General features: G+C 51.7%; 1 protein-coding gene across 2 annotated transcripts in view; it reads left to right on the top strand.

Moving 5' to 3' along the window:
* The window catches only part of CAPZB (capping actin protein of muscle Z-line subunit beta), a gene marked incomplete at its 5' end in the record, with an annotated part of 23,997 nt that extends 3,481 nt beyond the window's left edge, over window positions 1–20,516 (top strand). Inside the window, 6 exon segments of one of the 2 annotated variants that reach the window (XM_040334932.1) lie at window positions 6,105–6,246; window positions 8,676–8,792; window positions 9,210–9,275; window positions 10,796–10,872; window positions 15,703–15,812; window positions 19,720–19,745. In XM_040334932.1, coding sequence (XP_040190866.1) covers window positions 6,105–6,246; window positions 8,676–8,792; window positions 9,210–9,275; window positions 10,796–10,872; window positions 15,703–15,805 — 505 coding nt within the window. 2 annotated transcript variants of the gene reach the window in all.
* Between the last annotated feature and the right edge of the window lie 232 nt (window positions 20,517–20,748).

Here is a 20,748-nt window from a genome sequence, read left to right as displayed (position 1 = left end):
AAGTACATCCAGTAAAACGGTGCCAACGCGTTTTGGCCGTACTCGTAGCATAATAAAAACATCAAATCACAACTTTTTATGGGTTCCAGTATCTTCTGCCCAACCAATTGAGGAACTTTGATTTGGGTTCTGCCTCTTGGGCAGTAGATGCTGGAACCCAATATAAGCTGTGATAAATTTTGTGTTTTTTATTATGCTATGAGTACGGCCAAAATGCGTCAGGTTTGACGTCTGGATGTACTTGTGTAGCCAATAAAGATTTTCAAAGTGTCCACCGGTGTCCTGCGATCGCGTGTCTCGGAGCTGCAGTACGGGGGGGGGGGGGGTGCCTGTGTAAATGAGCATCTCCCCGTTCTGCCTAGTGACAGGACACTGATCATCTGCTCCCTCTCATCAGGGGCAGCGATCAGTGTCATTCGTAGCCACGCCCCTAACAGTTAGAATCACTCCCTAGGACCCACTTTACCCCCTTCCTCGCCACCTAGTGGTTAACCCCTTCACTGCCAGTCACATTTACACAGTAATCTGAGCATTTTGATAGCACTGATCGCTGTAAAAATGTTAATGGTCCCAAAATGGCGCCAAAAGTGTTCGCCATAATGTCGCAGTCCCAATAAAAATCGCTGATCGCCGCCATTACTAGTATATAAAATAAAATAAATTATTAATAAAAATGCCATAAAACTATCCCCTATTTTGTAGACGCTATAACTTTTGTGCAAACCGATCGATAAACGCTTACTGCGATTTTGGTTAAGTAGAATACGTATCCGCCTGAACTGAGGAAATTATATATATATATATATATATATATATATATATATATATATAATATATATATATATATATATATATATATATATATATATATATATATATATATATATATATATATATATATATACATATACATACATACACATATTTATATATATATATATATATATATATATATATATATACATACACATATTTTTTTGGGGGGGATATTTATTGTAGCAAAATAAATATATATATCTTTTTTTTTTTTTTTTTTTAATTGTCGCTCATTTTTGTTTATAGCGCAAAAAATTAAAAATGCAGTGGTGATCAAATACCACCAAAAGAAATCTCTATTTGTAGGGGGAAAAAAGGACATAAATTTTGTAAAATTGTCAGTTAAAGCGACGCAGTGCCGAATCGCAAAAAGCCCTCTGGTCTTTGGGCAGCCAAATGGTCCCGGGGCTGAAGTGGGTGAACTACAATCCTGGCAACTCATCCCTTGGGCCGCACATCGCTGCAAATGACTGTGGCAGTCTCAGCCCAGGCCACATGCCCAACGCGTTTCGCTCTCGTCATGACTAGGCTCCAGGGCAGAGCAAAACACGTGGGGGGGGGGGGCGTGGCCTGGCCAAGCTCAGGTTGAGACGGCCACTTACTCCTTTCATAGCGGCTTTGCAGCGATGTGTGGCTCAAGGTTTTCTTCATTACGTGTTGACATCCGGAGCCGAGACTAACTCCGTTCCTGGCTGGTACTCCCAACAATTGGCAATGAATGAATGACTTGTATAGCGCAACGCATGCAAACTGAATCGCCTCTGGGCGCTTTTTCCAGCCGGTATCTGCTTGGCTGGTGCGGTCATTTTTACCCCAATAGACTGGGACCCCCAGGAGCCAAAGCCGCAACTACATTTTTTACATTGGTTCCCAAACTCATTCCTTGGACCGGATGTTTCTTTGGTTCCTGGAGGCTGAGCAGAGTGGCCCAGGAGGTGTACTGAAGGATATACGCCCCCCGGGGGGAGGTCGGGGTCTGCATCTAAGCCAACCCGTTTTTCTTTGCCCTCCATGCACAAAGCACACCTTGACTTAAAGGAGCGCTCCGCAGTTCAGACTGCGCCCTGAGAGCAGTTTCATCCTTTGGCACATTTCAGGCGCCCTCTGAAGTCTGCGGTCAGCCCAAATGAACTGAGCCCAGAACTGGCGGCCTGACTTCATCATAAACCGGCCCTGTTTATTTGTCATGGTGATGGAATGTTTCCTCTGCTGCCGGTCGCATCTGAAGTGTGATTTTTTATACTCTTCCCGGCGTTTAGTCATCGTTCTATTTACAGACACTTCAAAGCGATCCGAATGACGTCTCTGCATATGGAAAGGTCACTGAAAGCTCTTTTGGGTCTACACAGATGTTTTTTGATGGGCCCTTTGTGAGGGTTGGGGGGGGGTGTTGGGGGTACAGTACCTTCTTGCCATTTTGGATAAGACCAAATGTGGTGTCCATTCTTATCAGTGTCCAGTAGGGGCACCCCACTGTCATTCTGGCTTCATGGCCAGGTGATGCGCCTCCCCTGAGACAGCCATTGCGACTGCAGGGGAGAGGAGGGACAGCTGACAATGTATGGGCTATTGAAGCCTATGGGTGTTGTCACCGCCCCAGGCTTTACTAGCCTGTGGCGTAGTTCACTCTCCTCTCCCCTGCAGCCGCTGCTGGCTGACACAGGGGATCACGTGACTGGAGTGGGCTGAAAATAGGTAAGAACTGTGTGTGTGTGTGTGTGTGTGTGTGTGTGTGTGTGTGTGTGTGTGTATAGAGAGTGATATCTCTAGATATACATCGCTGTCTCTCTCTGGCTGTCTTTCTTTTTCTCTCGCTTTCTCTCATTTTCTCTCTCATTCTTGCTTTCTCTCGCTTTAATTTTCTCGCTCATCTCACACAGGTTAGTATAGGTGTTAGAAGGGGGGAGGGGACAGTTGCCGGGCTAGTTAGGTGTAATCTGAATTCTAATTCAACCTGGATGGGTCAGTCCATGCCTTTCTCTGCAGCCTCAGCTGCACTGGACAGAAAACGAATAGGAAGGGCTCTGCTGGGCGGCTTCCTGTTCATTCACAAACTGAAGCATAGCAAACAGTTTACTATGCTTTAGTTGTGAATGAACACAGTGAGTGTTCATTTAGAAAAGGAAGGCGCGGGTAAATTACATATTTACTAACCCCTTCCCCCATTCTTCATCCTGACGCATCCTCCGCAGCAGCTGGGGGGGGAGATGAGGGAAGCCAGCAGGACTGTGTGGGGGGCCAACAAGGAGAAAACCTGGGAAGTAGGGGTAATCGGCAATGCATGTAGCGATTAGGGCACACCCTCTGCGCACGCCATTGTTTTTAAAGTAATACTAAACGCACACCGTGTAATTTACCTTTATTTTTGTATGTGGATGACGGCGCTGTAATTCTATAAAAAAATAAAATTGAAGTCCATTTTTCCTATTGGGTATCCTGATGTCACATGACCCGGCTCTCCCAGCCTGTCTGCAGGGAAACGCAAGAGGGAGGAGCTTCTAGTCCTCTGCTGCAGGTCACATGTTCAATGAAAAAAATGTATTTTGGAATACAGAGTATATCAATCAACTGTTTTTTTAATTGTCATACAAATATATATTTGAAATTTAAATCTTTATTATTTTTTTTATCAATAACGTGGTGTGGGCGGATTTCTGCCAGTCACAGGCTGTGTCACGCCCCCTCCAGCCTGTGTCTTAGAATAAGAGGAAGGTGAAGCCTTCATCAATCTACATGTAATATCCCGCCCCTATTGTGTTAAGTGAGTTTTGGAGGAGGAGGGAGTGGCCTGTCATTGTGGTATACGCCCACATGTGTGACTCTATAGTCACATGGGGATGCTCAGATGTGATAGGGAAGGAAATGCTCAGCATAGAATCTCACTGTAAACTGAGCATGTGTGGAGCTGCCATGTAAAATCCCTAAGTGAATGGACAGAAGGGGGAGATAGAGAGCAGCAGGATCAACCAGGTTTTTTAGAGAAAAAGAATCTCGTAGTGATGAGTGAGTATGAACAGCATGGAATACACACCATTTATTCTTTTTTATGATGTGGCTTTACTGACACTTTAGTGGTGGAAGGCGCTAATGTGTGTCTTTTATGGCGCTAATGTGTGCCGTTCTTTTATTCTTTTTTTTTTTTGGTGTATCTGTGGTTTGCCTGATGGCAATGGCAGCTCATAAAAAAACACACACGATGGTAATGTAGTAAAAACAAATGAAAAGACGCATAAAAAATGCACAACCCCGGCCTTGTGTTTTGCATTTTGGTGCCATGCCGCTTCTTGCCCCATCCTGTTTTTTTTTTTTTTTTTTAACCCCTCTTGGGCTGCAGGCTTGGCGGTCCCCGTGGCCCCCCCCCCCCCTCAGTGCTGAAAGAGTTGAGCGTGCGATGGGGCAGGTCTCGCCATGTGCTTGCTGTTATGTCTGGCAGCCTGACCGCTCTCCGGGGGATCGTGTGCGGTTTCAGACATCGCTTTAGAGCATTCTTCGAATACCCACAAAAACCGTTATGTAAAAACTCGTCAATGTGGACCACATCAAACTCTAGAGCCACGGCCCATCTCTTCCCAGCAACCCCCCCCCCCCCCCCACCACCTCCACGGCTGTTTGTTCCTAGGGATCCTAAGATGCTGTTGTAGGTGCCGTGCCAGGTGTGCGGCTCGTCACGCTGTGAGCACAGCGTCATGCACATATTGGCCAGAGAGGAGACTGCGGCCTGCAACCCCCCGCCCCACTTTAGGGATTGCTTGTATTTTTTTTTTTATTGCCTAGAGGTAATGCTGGCCCTTCAGGCAGCAAAGGGGAGCCAGGTGCGGCCGGGAAAAGGAGGGAGCCAGGTGCGGCCGGGAAAAGGGGGGAGCCAGGTGGGGCCGGGCAGAGGGGGGAGCCAGGTGGGGCCGGGCAGAGGGGGGAGCCAGGTGGGGCGGGGCAGGGGGGGGGGCCAGGGGGGGCCGGGCAGAGGGGGAAGCCAGGTGGGGCCGGGCAGAGGGGGAAGCCAGGTGGGGCCGGGCAGAGGGGGAAGCCAGGTGGGGCCGGGCAGAGGGGGGAGCCAGGTGGGGCCGGGCAGAGGGGGGAGCCAGGTGTGGGGCCGGGCAGAGGGGGGAGCCAGGTGGGGCCGGGCAGAGGGGGGAGCCAGGTGGGGCCGGGCAGAGGGGGGAGCCAGGTGGGGCCGGGCAGAGGGGGGAGCGAGGTGGGGCCGGGCAGAGGGGGGAGCGAGGTGGGGCCGGGCAGAGGGGGAAGCCAGGTGGGGCCGGGCAGAGGGGGGAGCCAGGTGGGGCCGGGCAGAGGGGGGAGCCAGGTGGGGCCGGGCAGAGGGGGGAAGCCAGGTGGGGCCGGGCAGAGGGGGGAGCCAGGTGGGGCCGGGCAGAGGGGGGAGCCAGGTGGGGCCGGGCAGAGGGGGGAAGCCAGGTGGGGCCGGGCAGAGGGGGGAAGCCAGGTGGGGCCGGGCAGAGGGGGGAAGCCAGGTGGGGCCGGGCAGAGGGGGGAGCCAGGGGGGGCCGGGCAGAGGGGGGAGCCAGGTGGGGCCGGGCAGAGGGGGGAGCCAGGTGGGGCCGGGCAGAGGGGGGAGCCAGGTGGGGCCGGGCAGAGGGGGGAGCCAGGTGGGGCCGGGCAGAGGGGGGAGCCAGGTGGGGCCGGGCAGAGGGGGGAGCCAGGTGGGGCCGGGCAAAATGGGATCAGGGTGCGGCCGGGCAAAATGGGATCAGGGTGCGGCCGGGCAAAATGGGATCAGGGTGCGGCCGGGCAAAATGGGATCAGGGTGCGGCCGGGCAAAATGGGATCAGGGTGCGGCCGGGCAAAAGGGGGATCAGGACGCGGCCGGGCAAAAGGGGAGCCCGGTGCAGCTGGCATTAAAGTGAACCTGTCTTTAGGATTATTTTTTACAGACTGATCTGTGAAATTTGTGATTGCGCCTCATTTCCTGTCCCACAAGACAATGGTCACCAGGACAAACGGGGTAAATTGCCCCAATGGGGCGGGGGACATAAATGTATTTTTCTTACTCTAACCAAAAATAGAAAACCTGTTTTGGATGGAGGTTTGTTTTATCTGGCATTGGAGGGGGGAGGGGTCTGAGCTCTGACTTGAAGAAAAGTCAGTATTTGCATGCAATACCTTTCCTAATCCAGAAGCTCTTGGGGGTGCTGTTGAGTAAATTTAGTACAAGCCCAGGGTGGTGTATTTAGTGTAGCCGAGTCATTGGGACAAAGTCTTCTTGCCCAGCGGCCTTTTTTGGTAGACCTCACGTGACGTTTGTTCTTTTTTTTATTTTTTATTTTAATCCTCAGGTATTTTGAAGGAGGCGTGTCCTCGGTGTACCTCTGGGATCTGGACCACGGATTCGCTGGTGTGATCCTCATTAAGAAAGCTGGAGACGGCTCCAAGAAGATCAAAGGCTGCTGGGACTCCATCCACGTGGTGGAAGTACAGGTAAACGGCGCCCCCCCGCCTGGCCACAGGCTGAACGTGAATTCCTTTTTTGAATGACAGCTGGGCATCCGCCCAGTCAAGAAATTCCAGCTTTGAGATTACCTCAAAGTGTATTTGTTTGTTTCTGGGGCCATTAAACAGAAATGCCCGTTCCGAGCAATAGAAAATATGCCGGTGTTATGTCCTGTGCCAAAGTAATCCTCCTTATTGCACCATTACAGCAGACTGCAACATAATTTACACACTATTACAGCAGACTGCAACATAGTTTACACATGGTTTACACACCATTACAGCAGACTGCAACATGGTTTACACATGGTTTACATATAGTTTACACATAGTTTACGCACCATTACAGCAGACTGCAACATAATTTACACACTATTACAGCAGACTGCAACATAGTTTACACATGGTTTACACACCATTACAGCAGACTGCAACATGGTTTACACATGGTTTACATATAGTTTACACATAGTTTACGCACCATTACAGCAGACTGCAACATAGTTTACACACTATTACAGCAGACTGCAACATAGTTTACACACTATTACAGCAGACTGCAACATGGTTTACATATAGTTTACACATAGTTTACGCACTATAACAGCAGACTGCAACATAGTTTACGCACTATAACAGCAGACTGCAACATAGTTTACGCACTATAACAGCAGACTGCAACATAGTTTACACACTATAACAGCAGACTGCAACATAGTTTACACACTAATACAGCAGACTGCAACATAGTTTACACATGGTTTACATATAGTTTACACATAGTTTATGCACCATTACAGCAGACTGCAACATAGTTTACACACTATTACAGCAGACTGCAACATAGTTTACACATGGTTTACATATAGTTTACACATAGTTTATGCACCATTACAGCAGACTGCAACATAGTTTACACACTATTACAGCAGACTGCAACATAGTTTACACATGGTTTACATATAGTTTACACATAGTTTATGCACCATTACAGCAGACTGCAACATAGTTTACACACTATAACAGCAGACTGCAACATAGTTTACACACTATTACAGCAGACTGCAACATAGTTTACACATGGTTTACACACCATTACAGCAGACTGCAACATGGTTTACACATGGTTTACACACTATTACAGCAGATTGCAACATAGTTTACACACTATTGCAGCAGGCTACAACATAGTTTACACACTATTGCAGCAGGCTGCAACATAGTTTACACACTATATAACAGCAGGCTGCAACATAGTTTACACACTATAACAGCAGGCTGCAACATAGTTTACACACTATAACAGCAGGCTGCAACATAGTTTACACACTATATAACAGCAGGCTGCAACATAGTTTACACACTATATAACAGCAGGCTGCAACATAGTTTACACACTATATAACAGCAGGCTGCAACATAGTTTACACACTATAACAGCAGGCTGCAACATAGTTTACACACTATATAACAGCAGGCTGCAACATAGTTTACACACTATATAACAGCAGGCTGCAACATAGTTTACACACCATTACTGCCGGGTAGCAGAAAGAAGGGGAACCTGGACAGAAGGGGGCAGCGGGTGTGGCATTTACTGGAGCAGAGTCCCTTTCCTATGGCAGTAGCTTAATACTAGCAGGTGGAAGAGGAGGGAAGCCGCGCTTTCAGCTGCTGCAGAAGCAAAGGGTGCTGCACAGAATGAACAGGAATAGTTCTGCACAGAGCTTTCTTGTTCATTCATAAACACAGGGGAGCACACAAAGGGGGGGGGTGCAGGCAGCAGAGAGAAGTGGAACCCGGACAGGAGGGGGCAGCGGGTGTGGCATTTACTGGAGCAGAGTCCCTTTTCTTTCGGCAGTAGCTTAATCCTGGCAGGTGGGAGAGGAGGGAAGCCGCCTTTCAGCTGCTGCAGGAGGAAAGCGGTATGTGTTTCCTGTAAATGCCGCCGCTTCTCCTGTCCAGGTTGCGGGGGCCATCAAGGAAGGGATGCGATCTACCAGTCACCCACCCCGGGATTGACAGATTGCCGACCCCCCCGCTCCATATGTATGAGAGTTGAAGTTCCCCCATAAAAGTCTCCTACCTTTATCTGTTGGGTGACTGATCTTCGCTTGGAATTGATTTAGGACACCTTTTTTTCCTCTCCAGTGCTCTGCGCTGGCAGAGCTGAGTAATGGCCACACCCATCACTACAAGTGTTTTCAGAGACTTGCACTTCAGAGAAGGGTGGGGGCGTGTCTGGCCATAGAAGGGGAGGGCCAGTCTGAACAGGGCTTTGACTCGGTGGTGAATTCTTGGTGCACCGGGTCTCTTCTCATCTCTATTGGACCACACAGTCCAATCAGCTGGATTTGGGCTTCACTGCGCTGCTCGCGGTTCCATTAACATATGTCTGTTGTCTCCCCGGGTTACAGGAGAAGTCCAGCGGCCGCACTGCCCATTACAAACTGACCTCCACTGTGATGTTGTGGCTGCAGACCAACAAGACCGGGTCTGGCACTATGAACCTCGGGGGAAGCCTCACCCGACAGGTAGGTCCCGCCCCACCTCTGCCTCCTCCTCCTTCCTGTCTGCTCCTCCTCCTTCCTGTCTGCTCCTCCTCCTTCCTGTCTGCTCCTCCTCCTTCCTGTCTGCTCCTCCTCCTTCCTGTCTGCGCTCCTCCTCCTCCTTCCTGTCTGCGCTCCTCCTCCTCCTTCCTGTCTGCTCCTCCTCCTCATTCCTGTCTGCTCCTCCTCCTCATTCCTGTCTGCTCCTCCTCCTCATTCCTGTCTGCTCCTCCTCCTCCTTCCTGTCTGCTCCTCCTCCTCCTTCCTGTCTGCTCCTCCTCCTCCTTCCTGTCTGCTCCTCCTCCTCCTTCCTGTCTGCTCCTCCTCCTCCTTCCTGTCTGCTCCTCCTCCTCCTTCCTGTCTGCTCCGTATTCTTCTAATCTCATTCATAATTGCTTTCAGATGGAGAAAGATGAAACTGTGAGCGACTCTTCCCCGCACATAGCAAATATCGGACGGTTGGTAGAGGTAAGCGCTCTCCCAAATCTTCACTTGTTACAGAATCCTTGAAAGGTAGAAGGGCGTGTCATTGATTCCCGCCCCCTTATAAGTTAAGTCCTGCCTCTTCCTCCGCAGAAAAAAAGCCAGGCTTGCCCATAGATGATGATGAGATTTTCTTCTTGCAACCACGGGTTGCAGGAAAGGAAATCGCACAAGTCGGTGTTGATGGGGGGAATCCCTCCCGTGGAGCTGTTCTCCCAGCAAGGGGGAAAGGGAATCCATTCCCAACAGTTATTATTGCAATAATCAAACATGCTGGTTTCTCCCAAGTCAATCGATGGATCAACTTGGGTACAATCAGCCTTGCCCACACATGGATCGAATCTTGGCTAGTCCCTGCTGAACCGGCCAAGATTCGAATCCATCTATGCCGGCTTTATTTTACCACTTGCCGACCGCCATATGACGGCGGGGCGGTGCGGCTCTTGTTCTGGACGTCATATGATGGCCGCCCAGAATGACCACGCTTGCGTGCCCCCGTGTTGCTAGGACACGTTGCGACCCCCCCGATCTGTGTAAAGAGCCGCGTCTCTTTAACCATGTGACCGGCTGTGACCAATCACAGCCTGTCACATGTAAACACCGAGATGCCGGTAATCGTCTCTCCTCGCCCTCACACTGACAGTGCCCTGATTACAATTAAGTGCCCACCACTGGCAGCAATGAGTGCCCACCACTGGCAGCAATGAGTGCCCACCACTGGCAGCAATGAGTGCCCACCACTGGCAGCAATGAGTGCCCACCACTGGCAGCAATGAGTGCCCACCAGTGTTGCCCATCTGTGCCCAGTGCTCATCAGTGCCACATATCAGTGCCCATAAGTGCAGCATATTCGTGCCTCATCAGTGCCTATAAGTGACGCCTAATCACTGCCCATAAGTGCCACCCCATGAGTGCCGCCTTACCAGCGCCCATGAGTGCCGCCTTACCAGCGCCCATGAGTGCCGCCTTACCAGCGCCCATGAGTGCCGCCTTACCAGCGCCCATGAGTGCCGCCTTACCAGCGCCCATGAGTGCCGCCTTACCAGCGCCCATGAGTGCCGCCTTACCAGCGCCCATGAGTGCCGCCTTACCAGCGCCCATGAGTGCCGCCTTACCAGCGCCCATGAGTGCCGCCTTACCAGCGCCCATGAGTGCCGCCTCACCAGCACCCATGAATTACTTATTTACAAAATTTACTGACAAACTAAGAAAACTTTTTTTTGGTGGGTGGGGGGGGAGGTAAAAAAAACCTAGGAGTGATTAAATGCCACCAAAAGAAAGTTCTATTTGTGTGAAGAAAATATAAGAAATGTTGCATGGTTACAGTGTAGCATGACCGCGTAATTGTCAAAGTGTGACATCGCTGAAAGCTGACGTGGCCTGGGCAGAAAGGGGGGTAAAGTGCCCGGGTATTGAGGGGGTTAAAGGGACTGAGCCTTCAGGGCTCGTTTGTGTTTTTTGACAGTCCCCTCACACCAAGCGATTTTGTCTTTTTAATTTTTCAGGACATGGAGAACAAAATCAGGAGCACCCTGAACGAGATCTACTTCGGAAAAACCAAGGACATAGTCAACGGCTTGAGGTAACGTCGGCACTTCTCGCGCTTCGTGCGCCCCCCGAAAATCCTAGGGACCACAATCCATCCCGTATGTCCTGTGTCTACCGTCCTGAGCTGGACAAATCTCAGGAGTGGGGTCACCAGTGTGCCCAACAAGAAGGTTTTCCTGTCTATGGCACCCGGTGTTCCCCTGGCTCCTAAAAAAAATGGTCTGTTGGGTCCTAAATTGGATTGGCTAACTTGCCATACAGCTCCAGTCTAGCCAATAGTGTTCAGGTTTTTTGGATGGAGTGGGGGAGGGTTTAGAACACTGGTGCCTACTCTTAGGGGCCTTTTGCAGTTATTTTCTAATGACGGACATCTCCAGCCGTCTCGTGTCGCCTATCCAGTCTCTGTAGGGTCTTCAGTCTCCATTCACCATCTGATCAGCTCCTCCATTATGTCCCAGTCTACTAAATATTATGTTGTGGCCCTGTTGAGCTGTCAGGGGCCCCTAGTTGAGGCCCAATACATCTTACAAGTTGCCAACCACTAGTTTTTTAGATCCTTTCAGGGTTTATTTTTCTTAAACTGGAACGCTCAGAATCTGGTGCGGCTCTGCATGGTAACCAATCGGCTTCTAACCTCAGCTTTTTTTAAATTAAGCTTTAAAAATAAAACCTGGAAGATGATTGGCTCCCATGCAAAGCTGCACAAGATTTTTCACTCTCCAGTAAATCTCCCCCCCTTTGTGTCCCAGTAAGGGAGACTCGTCCTCACTTCTTGTTCTGGTGACACACATGGCATGTCTGGGACAGGAAGTGAAGAGGAACCTTCCCAATGGGGATGAAGACCAAATATAACGCTGACTGGTTCTGACCTCTCCTCACTCCATCCAAGAAGAAAAAAAAATGGACCTGTCAGGACAACTTTGGCCTGTCGACGGCAAAGGCTTTTTATCGATTGGTAGAAACTGCTTTGCCCCGCCTCCCAGAAGCGGTCACTCCACAGAAGATCTCCTCTCACGTTGCCATTCCTGCCCCCCACCTCCAGGGGCAGGGAAGGTCCAAGCCATGAAGATTCAAATGCTGGCAGCTTTATTAGTGCGGACAAATGAACAAATGGGGGGCTTGCGTGTTTCACCCTCTACATGGAGGCCTACTGTTAAGCCCAGTTTGGTGAAACCAGTCAGATGAGGGGGTCCCAGACTGGGGAGGTCCTATTTTTTTGTTCAGACTAAAAAGTTGCAAGCTTTTTATTTTTCCTGCGTGCAGGCGACTCTTCTTCCTGGACTTCAATGGCTTGTGGAGCATAGGAGACGGGCCCCTGCTGGTGTTCAGCAGCTGGTCTCTCAGAAGGGTGACCCACTTATTACGTGGGTGCAGTGCAATTCTACCAAAGCTTCCAGCCTTAAAGTAGAATCCCCCCCCCTTCCTAAACACCTATGCTGACTTGTGTAAGCTGGATCTATATACTTACCTTTTTTTTTTTCACAATCGCACCAGCCCGGTCACGTGATCCTGTGTGTGTGTGTGTTGGCCCGGTCACGTGATCCTGTGTGTGTGTTGGCCCGGTGGCGTGATCCCCCCTGTGTGTGTGTGTGTGTGTGTGTGTGTGTGTTGGCCCGGTGGCGTGATCCCCCGTGTGTGTGTGTGTGTGTTGGCCCAGTGGCGTGATCCCCCCTGTGTGTGTGTGTGTTGGCCCGGTGGCGTGATCCCCCGTGTGTGTGTGTGTGTGTGTGTGTGTGTGTGTTGGCCCGGTGGCGTGATCCCCCCCCTGTGTGTGTGTTGGCCCGGTGGCGTGATCCCCCCCCCTGTGTGTGTGTGTTGGCCCGGTGGCGTGATTCCCCCCCCCCCCTGTGTGTGTGTGTTGGCCCGGTGGCGTGATCCCCCCTGTGTGTGTGTGTGTGTTGGCCCGGTGGCGTGATTCCCCCCCCCCCCCTGTGTGTGTGTGTTGGCCCGGTGGCGTGATCCCCCCTGTGTGTGTGTGTGTTGGCCCGGTGGCGTGATCCCCCGTGTGTGTGTGTGTGTGTGTGTGTGTGTGTGTGTGTGTTGGCCCGGTGGCGTGATTCCCCCCCCCCTGTGTGTGTGTGTTGGCCCGGTGGCGTGATCCCCCCCCTGTGTGTGTGTGTTGGCCCGGTGGCGTGATTCCCCCCCCCCCCTGTGTGTGTGTGTTGGCCCGGTGGCGTGATCCCCCCTGTGTGTGTGTGTGTGTTGGCCCGGTGGCGTGATCCCCCGTGTGTGTGTGTGTGTGTGTGTGTGTGTGTGTGTGTGTGTGTGTTGGCCCGGTGGCGTGATCCCCCCTGTGTGTGTGTGTGTGTTGGCCCGGTGGCGTGATCCCCCCTGTGTGTGTGTTGGCCCGGTGGCGTGATCCCCCCTGTGTGTGTGTGTGTGTGTTGGCCCGGTGGCGTGATCCCCCCTGTGTGTGTGTGTGTTGGCCCGGTGGCGTGATCCCCCGTGTGTGTGTGTGTGTGTGTGTGTGTGTTGGCCCGGTGGCGTGATCCCCCCCTGTGTGTGTGTGTTGGCCCGGTGGCGTGATCCCCCCCCTGTGTGTGTGTGTGTGTTGGCCCGGTGGCGTGATTCCCCCCCCCCTGTGTGTGTGTGTTGGCCCGGTGGCGTGATCCCCCCTGTGTGTGTGTGTTGGCCCGGTGGCGTGATCCCCCCTGTGTGTGTGTGTGTTGGCCCGGTGGCGTGATCCCCCGTGTGTGTGTGTGTGTGTGTGTGTGTGTTGGCCCGGTGGCGTGATCCCCCCTGTGTGTGTGTGTGTTGGCCCGGTGGCGTGATCCCCCCTGTGTGTGTGTTGGCCCGGTGGCGTGATCCCCCCTGTGTGTGTGTGTGTTGGCCCGGTGGCGTGATCCCCCCTGTGTGTGTGTGTTGGCCCGGTGGCGTGATCCCCCCTGTGTGTGTGTGTGTTGGCCCGGTGGCGTGATCCCCCCTGTGTGTGTGTGTTGGCCCGGTGGCGTGATCCCCCCTGTGTGTGTGTGTTGGCCCGGTGGCGTGATCTCCCCTGTGTGTGTGTGTTGGCCCAGTGGCGTGATCCCCCCTGTGTGTGTGTGTGTGTGTTGGCCCGGTGGCGTGATCCCCCGTGTGTGTGTGTGTGTGTGTGTGTGTGTGTGTGTGTGTGTGTGTTGGCCCGGTGGCGTGATCCCCCCCTGTGTGTGTGTTGGCCCGGTGGCGTGATCCCCCCCCTGTGTGTGTGTGTGTGTTGGCCCGGTGGCGTGATTCCCCCCCCCCCTGTGTGTGTGTGTGTGTGTGTGTTGGCCCGGTGGCGTGATCCCCCCTGTGTGTGTGTGTGTTGGCCCGGTGGCGTGATCCCCCCTGTGTGTGTGTGTGTGTTGGCCCGGTGGCGTGATCCCCCGTGTGTGTGTGTGTGTGTGTGTGTGTGTGTGTGTGTGTTGGCCCGGTGGCGTGATCCCCCCCTGTGTGTGTGTTGGCCCGGTGGCGTGATCCCCCCCCTGTGTGTGTGTGTTGGCCCGGTGGCGTGATTCCCCCCCCCCCTGTGTGTGTGTGTGTGTGTGTTGGCCCGGTGGCGTGATCCCCCCTGTGTGTGTGTGTTGGCCCGGTGGCGTGATCCCCCCTGTGTGTGTGTGTGTTGGCCCGGTGGCGTGATCCCCCGTGTGTGTGTGTGTGTGTTGGCCCGGTGGCGTGATCCCCCCTGTGTGTGTGTTGGCCCGGTGGCGTGATCCCCCCTGTGTGTGTGTTGGCCCGGTGGCGTGATCCCCCCCTGTGTGTGTGTTGGCCCGGTGGCGTGATCCCCCCCCTGTGTGTGTGTGTTGGCCCGGTGGCGTGATCCCCCCCTGTGTGTGTGTTGGCCCGGTGGCGTGATCCCCCCCCTGTGTGTGTGTGTGTTGGCCCGGTGGCGTGATCCCCCCCTGTGTGTGTGTGTGTTGGCCCGGTGGCGTGATTCCCCCCCCTGTGTGTGTGTTGGCCCGGTGGCGTGATCCCCCCCTGTGTGTGTGTTGGCCCGGTGGCGTGATCCCCCCTGTGTGTGTTGGCCCGGTGGCGTGATCCCCCGTGTGTGTGTGTGTGTGTGTGTGTGTGTGTGTGTTGGCCCGGTGGCGTGATCCCCCCTGTGTGTGTGTTGGCCCGGTGGCGTGATCCCCCCTGTGTGTGTGTTGGCCCGGTGGCGTGATCCCCCCCCCCCCCCGTGTGTGTGTGTGTGTGTGTGTGTGTGTGTGTTGGCGTGATCCCTGTGTGTGTGTGTTGGCCCGGTGGCGTGATCCCTGTGTGTGTGTGTGTGTGTGTGTGTGTGTTGGCCCGGTGGCGTGATCCCTGTGTGTGTGTGTTGGCCCGGTGGCGTGATCCCTGTGTGTGTGTGTTGGCCCGGTGGCGTGATCCCTGTGTGTGTTGGCCCGGTGGCGTGATCCCTGTGTGTGTTGGCCCGGTCACGCGATTACCTCCCCCCCTGTGTGTGTCGTCCCGGTCACGTGATCCTCCATGTGTGTCAGCCTGTGGTAGCTGCAAGAGAGAAGAGATCGCACTTGACAATGGCAGGGAATGCCTGGGAGTGATGGCATCACCCATAGGCTCTTATGTCTCAGCCATTGTCGACACTCCTTCCTCTCCCCTGCAGCTGCCGCTGGCTAAAGCTGGATCATGTGACTGGATTAGAGTGGCCTGAAAATCTGTAAGTATATGCTTTTTTTTTTTTACACAGGTTAGTCAGTATAGGTGTTAGGAGGGGGCTGGGGACATTTTTAAGACTAGTTGGCTTTAGGCTAGAATTCTACTTTATCTGGATGAGGCCGTCCTGACAGGTCCTCTTGAGATTTGTCCACCCCGGTCCTGTCTGTCTCATTGTCCCTGTGTTCTGTCCCGTCTCATTCCTCTCATTCCATCTTCTCTCTCTCCTCTCCTGATGTGATTTCATGTATAGATCTATAGATGCAATCCCCGACAACGTTAAGTTTAGACAACTCCAGCGGGAGCTGTCCCAAGTGCTGACACAGCGGCAGATCTACCTACAGCCAGATAACTAGAACCCAGGTACCCACCGCGTGCCCGCCACCACCACTGCCCCCCCTGGTACCGGTGCCCGCATGGTGTGCGCCCAGGATATACTGTCACAGCAGGCTGCATGGCTCGGTACCCATTGGGCAGCACTGAACCTCCTCTGTAGTGCATGTGGGGTGTCCACTGGAGAGGCCGCAGGCTTGTCCGGTATTCCGGGACTCGGTGTGTGGCATGTTTTAGGATTTCAGGGGGGGGGGATTATTGCTCTGCCTACAGGACAAGAGACTGACTGGTATAAAAGGTAACGTCGTCCAAAGATTTGATTTTTTTTTTTTTTTATCCCCCTTCCCCACAGTTGTCCTTGTCCTATCCCAGTCTCATTAGGGTACAATCGGAACTATTTTTTAGGTGTCCCCTTTAATTTCCCGCTTGCAGGATTTCCCGTTTGTCTCTCATGCCAGGAATGATGGCGGCCTTAGCAACAGCAGCCGCAGGCCGATCGTCTGCAACAACAACCATCTGCGTTGCATCAGCCAATCAGATTCTGCCTAGCATGTATTTAGAGCTGGCTTTAAAGGGAAAAGGATAAATCGCATTGCTTTAGGGGAGCACAGACAGTTCCCATTTCATAACACAGACCCGGGTGTGTGATGGGGAGGGGGGGGGGACACGCTGCATGGAGTGACTAACACTGAGTGGAGTTTACTGAGAAGCATGTCACCTAATTCTATGTACTAAGTGGGGAACCCCCAGCATCCGAGCGGGGCTCCTCTACTGTTATCACAAGACCTATACCGCCGCGCTGTACAGAGAACACTGAGCCAATCACATCAGTCTCTGTACCAGAGGAGCTCACACTCTAATGTCCCTCAACAGTCACACTCTTATTATACATTTATATAGCTCTGACATATACCGGGTCAAGACCCCTCTGGTAAGTGCAGTCATTAACTCTGATATCTCAGCTATGGAACATATGTAGCAATTCACAATCAGAGAGCAGGCTCACCAGGTACAGAGAATACTGAGACAGTCATATCAGTCTCTGTACCAGGAGAGCTTACACTCCAATGTCTCTCCACAGTCATACACTTTTATTATACATTTATATAACTCTGACATATACCGTGTCAAGGCAACGAAACCTAAACTCTCTGAATTTCCAGCTATGTGACATATGTAGCAATTCACAATCAGAGAGCAGGCTCACCAGGTACAGAGAATACTGAGCCGGTCATATCAGTCTCTGTACCAGAGGAGCTTACACTCTAATGTCCCCTCCCCCACAGTCACACACTATTATACATTTATATAGCGCTGACATATACTGCAGTGCTGTACAAAGAACCCTAAGACCGTAACGTCAGACTCTGTAAGATGGGAGCTCACACTCTAATATGGCGCCACAGTCATACACTAATATTATAAGTTTTTTTTTATAGCTCTGACATATACCGTGTCAAGACAGTAAGTGCAGTCCCTAACTAAACCCTCAGAATTTCCAGCTATGGGACATATGTAGCAATTCACAATCAGAGAGCAGGCAGGTACAGAGAACACTGAGCCAGTCACATCGGTCTCTGTACCAGAGGAGCTTACACTCTAATTTCCCTTCTCAAACAGTCACACACTATTATTACTATACATTTATATAGCTCTGACATATACTGCAGTGCTGTACAGATATCGCAAAGACAGACACATGAGTCTTTGTGCAGAGGAGCTTACACTCTAATGTCCCCCCTACAGTTACTCTATTATTATATAGCTCTGACATATACAACAGCACTGTACAGAGAACACTGAGCCATTTGCCAGAGGAGCTTACACTCTAATGTCCCCTGACAGCTACATATTATTACTATACATTTATATAGCTCTGACATATACCGCAGCGCTGTACAGAGATCAGTGAGCCAGTCACATCAGTCTCTGTACCAGAGGAGCTTACACTCTAATGTCCGCCCCCCCCCCCCCCACAGTTACACACTGTTTTTATTATTATTATTATTATACATTTGAATAGCCCTGACATATTCCGCAGCATTGTAAAGAAATTGCTGGTCCATTTGCCAGAGGAGCTTACACTCTAATGTCCCCTCCCCCCACAGTCCCATACTATTAATAATAAAATGTATTTATTTATACATTTATATAGCTCTACCATATACTGTGTCAAGACAATGAAACCGGAAATCTCTGAATTTCCAGCTATGGAACATATGTAGCAATTCACAATCAGAGAGAAGGCTCGCCTGGTACATAGAACACTGAGCCAGTCACATCAGTCTCTGTACAGAGGAGCTTACACTCTAATGTTGGACAATTTCTGTGTAATGAAGAGGGACAGAAAACCTCCTCTCAGGCGATTTGGTGTAAGCAGTAAATGGATATTTGTTCCGCGGGGGAGGAGCTACAACTACCTTTTGGATATTATTGATCCTGCAGGGAAAACTATATCCGATCCTCTTATAGATTCAAAGAGAGACAATCTGCCTCTGTGTGTGTCAGGAGTGGTGACCCCCCCCCCCAGGGGCCCATCGCCAGAGACCTCCGAGAGACACAACACCACCATGAGATGGTTCATAGAAAATGCTGGGATTTCAGTTCTGGACGGGATGCTCTCCTTTCACCCCTCCCCCCAGCTTATTTTATCTCTTCCAACTGACCGATCCTCTGATTATCATTAACTCGCTATAAAGATCACCTGACCTCATCCGCATGTCAGATTTACTAAAGAGATCATTTAATTGGTTCATCCCCTGAACATAACACCCAATCCCGGCGAAGATCCCAAACTGAATTCCCGCCCATCCTTCCCGGGAACTCCTTCATTTCAGGCCGTAGGATTTTGGACCGGACTGGTTGGGTTTACCCAGAAGAGGAGGGGACGACGAAGAATGAATTAGACCGGGGCAGGGGTAGGAAACCCAGGGCCCTCCAGCTGTTGTAGGACTACATGTCCCGTGAGGCATTGCAAGGCCGACAGTTACAATTGCTCCCGGGGCCTAGATACCCGAGCCACCCGCGGGTATCTATGCCCCTCCCCCTGCTGTCCCCTGGGAGACAAACGGGTCCCAGAAGACAGCAGAGACCAGTGAGGTTGCGCAGCGCGAGTCACTCATGCGTAGTGGGGAACCAGGAAGTGAAGCCACAAGGCTTCACTTCCTGAAGATGGCGGCCCCTCCACCCGAGAGCCAAGCGATAGATCGGCTTAGGGTGCCGACATCGCACTGGGTTCCATTCACACAAAACCAATCACATTCGTCTTAAAGGGATAGGTACAGGTCTGATTATAGCCCCCGGGGGGCCCTTCTACAGAAAGCAGAGTCATCGTGGCAGCCAACCAGGATGCAGATATCCCAAGTGCATCTGCACCAACCACACAATAGGCATCCAATGGGACTTCTCTGGGCGGGGCCTATGGCTCCTCATAGGCGTAGCACAGGTTGTGGCACCGCAAACAGGGTGATCCCTGCACCTGTAAACTCCTCCTTTGATAGGGGGCGGAGCTTTAGGCCAAAGTGTACTTCTCCCTTATGAGCTCCTCCTTTAATAAGGGGCGGGCTTTCGACCAAAGTGTACTTCTCCTTTATGATCGCCTCCTTTTAAAAGGGGCGGGGCTTTAGCCCTAAGTGTACTCCTTTATGATCTCCTTTAATTAGGGGTGGGGCTTTAGACCAAAGTGTACTTCTTCTTTATGAGCTCCTCCTTTAATAGGGGTGGGGCTTTAGGTCAAAGTGAGCTCCTCCTTTAATAGCGGGGCAGGGCTTTAGGCCAAAGTGTACTTCTCCCTTATGAGCTCCTCCTTTAATAGGGGGGCGGGGCTTTAGCCCAAAGTGTACTTCTCCTTTTAATAAGCACATTCCTATAAATAGCGAACGCTGAATTGCGATTTTTGTTTGTAATTTTGTCTCTCTTCTCGTTTCCTCCCCTCCAGGTCCGTTCAGACGTTTGCAGACAAGTCAAAACAGGAGGCTTTGAAGAACGACTTAGTGGAGGCTTTGAAGAGAAAACAGCAAAGTTAAATGTCTCCCCCCTCCCCCGCACCCTTTTTTCATTTCTTACAAAATCGTCAAACCCCACCCCCCACCCTTCCCCCGGTCCGTCATTTTTTTTTTTCTTTTTTTTTTTACTCGTCAAGTCTGCAGCCCCCCATACATAGCCAATTTAGCGCAGTCCACTCCTGTTAAATAAAGTTGTATGAATCTTTAAAATAAAAAAGTCTAAGGGGGAGGTCTTTTACTGCAGCGTCACCCCCCCCCCTCCCTGACCTCACATTTTGTGCTAACCCCCGCCCCCCTTCTTGCAGACAGGCCCCTCCCCTGCGGAATCTTCATTTATAACAGGATTGGCCGACTTTCTGGCCTGCCGGCAGACTGCCAGGGCATGCTGGGACTTGTTAGTTCATCGCTTTGTGGCAGGCCGCTAGTTGTCCGCGCCTTCTGTATACTGCACATACGTTTAACCCCCAGAGCGCCGGAACCCCCGCTACCTTTTTTTTTTTTTTTTTAAAGATGGCTGACTTTTTGAATGGCGGAAGTGAAGACTCGATCACTGGAAGAACGGCTCCCTCTGTCCCGTCTTTATCTTTTATGATTTGTTTTTCCTGGTGACACTCTGGGAACAGCTTTAGTTTATTTTTTCTTTGTTTTGTTATATATATTTTTTTGTAAAGCTTTAAGTCTTCTTTAAGAGCCTTCCTATACTAACAATAAAATGATTGGAAATACCTGGCCCGGGGTGTTGGGTTATGTGGGGGGAAGGGGGGGAGGGGGTGGGATCTGGTATGATGGGGGGTGCTGGAGTGGGGCCCTTATTATTGGTCGACATGTGCTGAGAGATCACCAGGGGCCATTTACTGGTATACCGAACTGCGTATGATTGGACAGCGGTTAACAGTACCCCAGAGTTACTTTTGTCTGTGACCCCCCCGTCCCTTGCTGCCCCTGTGACCCCCCCCCAATCA

Source organism: Rana temporaria, unplaced genomic scaffold (assembly GCF_905171775.1).
Source record: "Rana temporaria unplaced genomic scaffold, aRanTem1.1, whole genome shotgun sequence".
NCBI classification, from domain to species: domain Eukaryota; kingdom Metazoa; phylum Chordata; class Amphibia; order Anura; family Ranidae; genus Rana; species Rana temporaria.
This window is presented reverse-complemented; position numbering and strand designations above follow the sequence as displayed.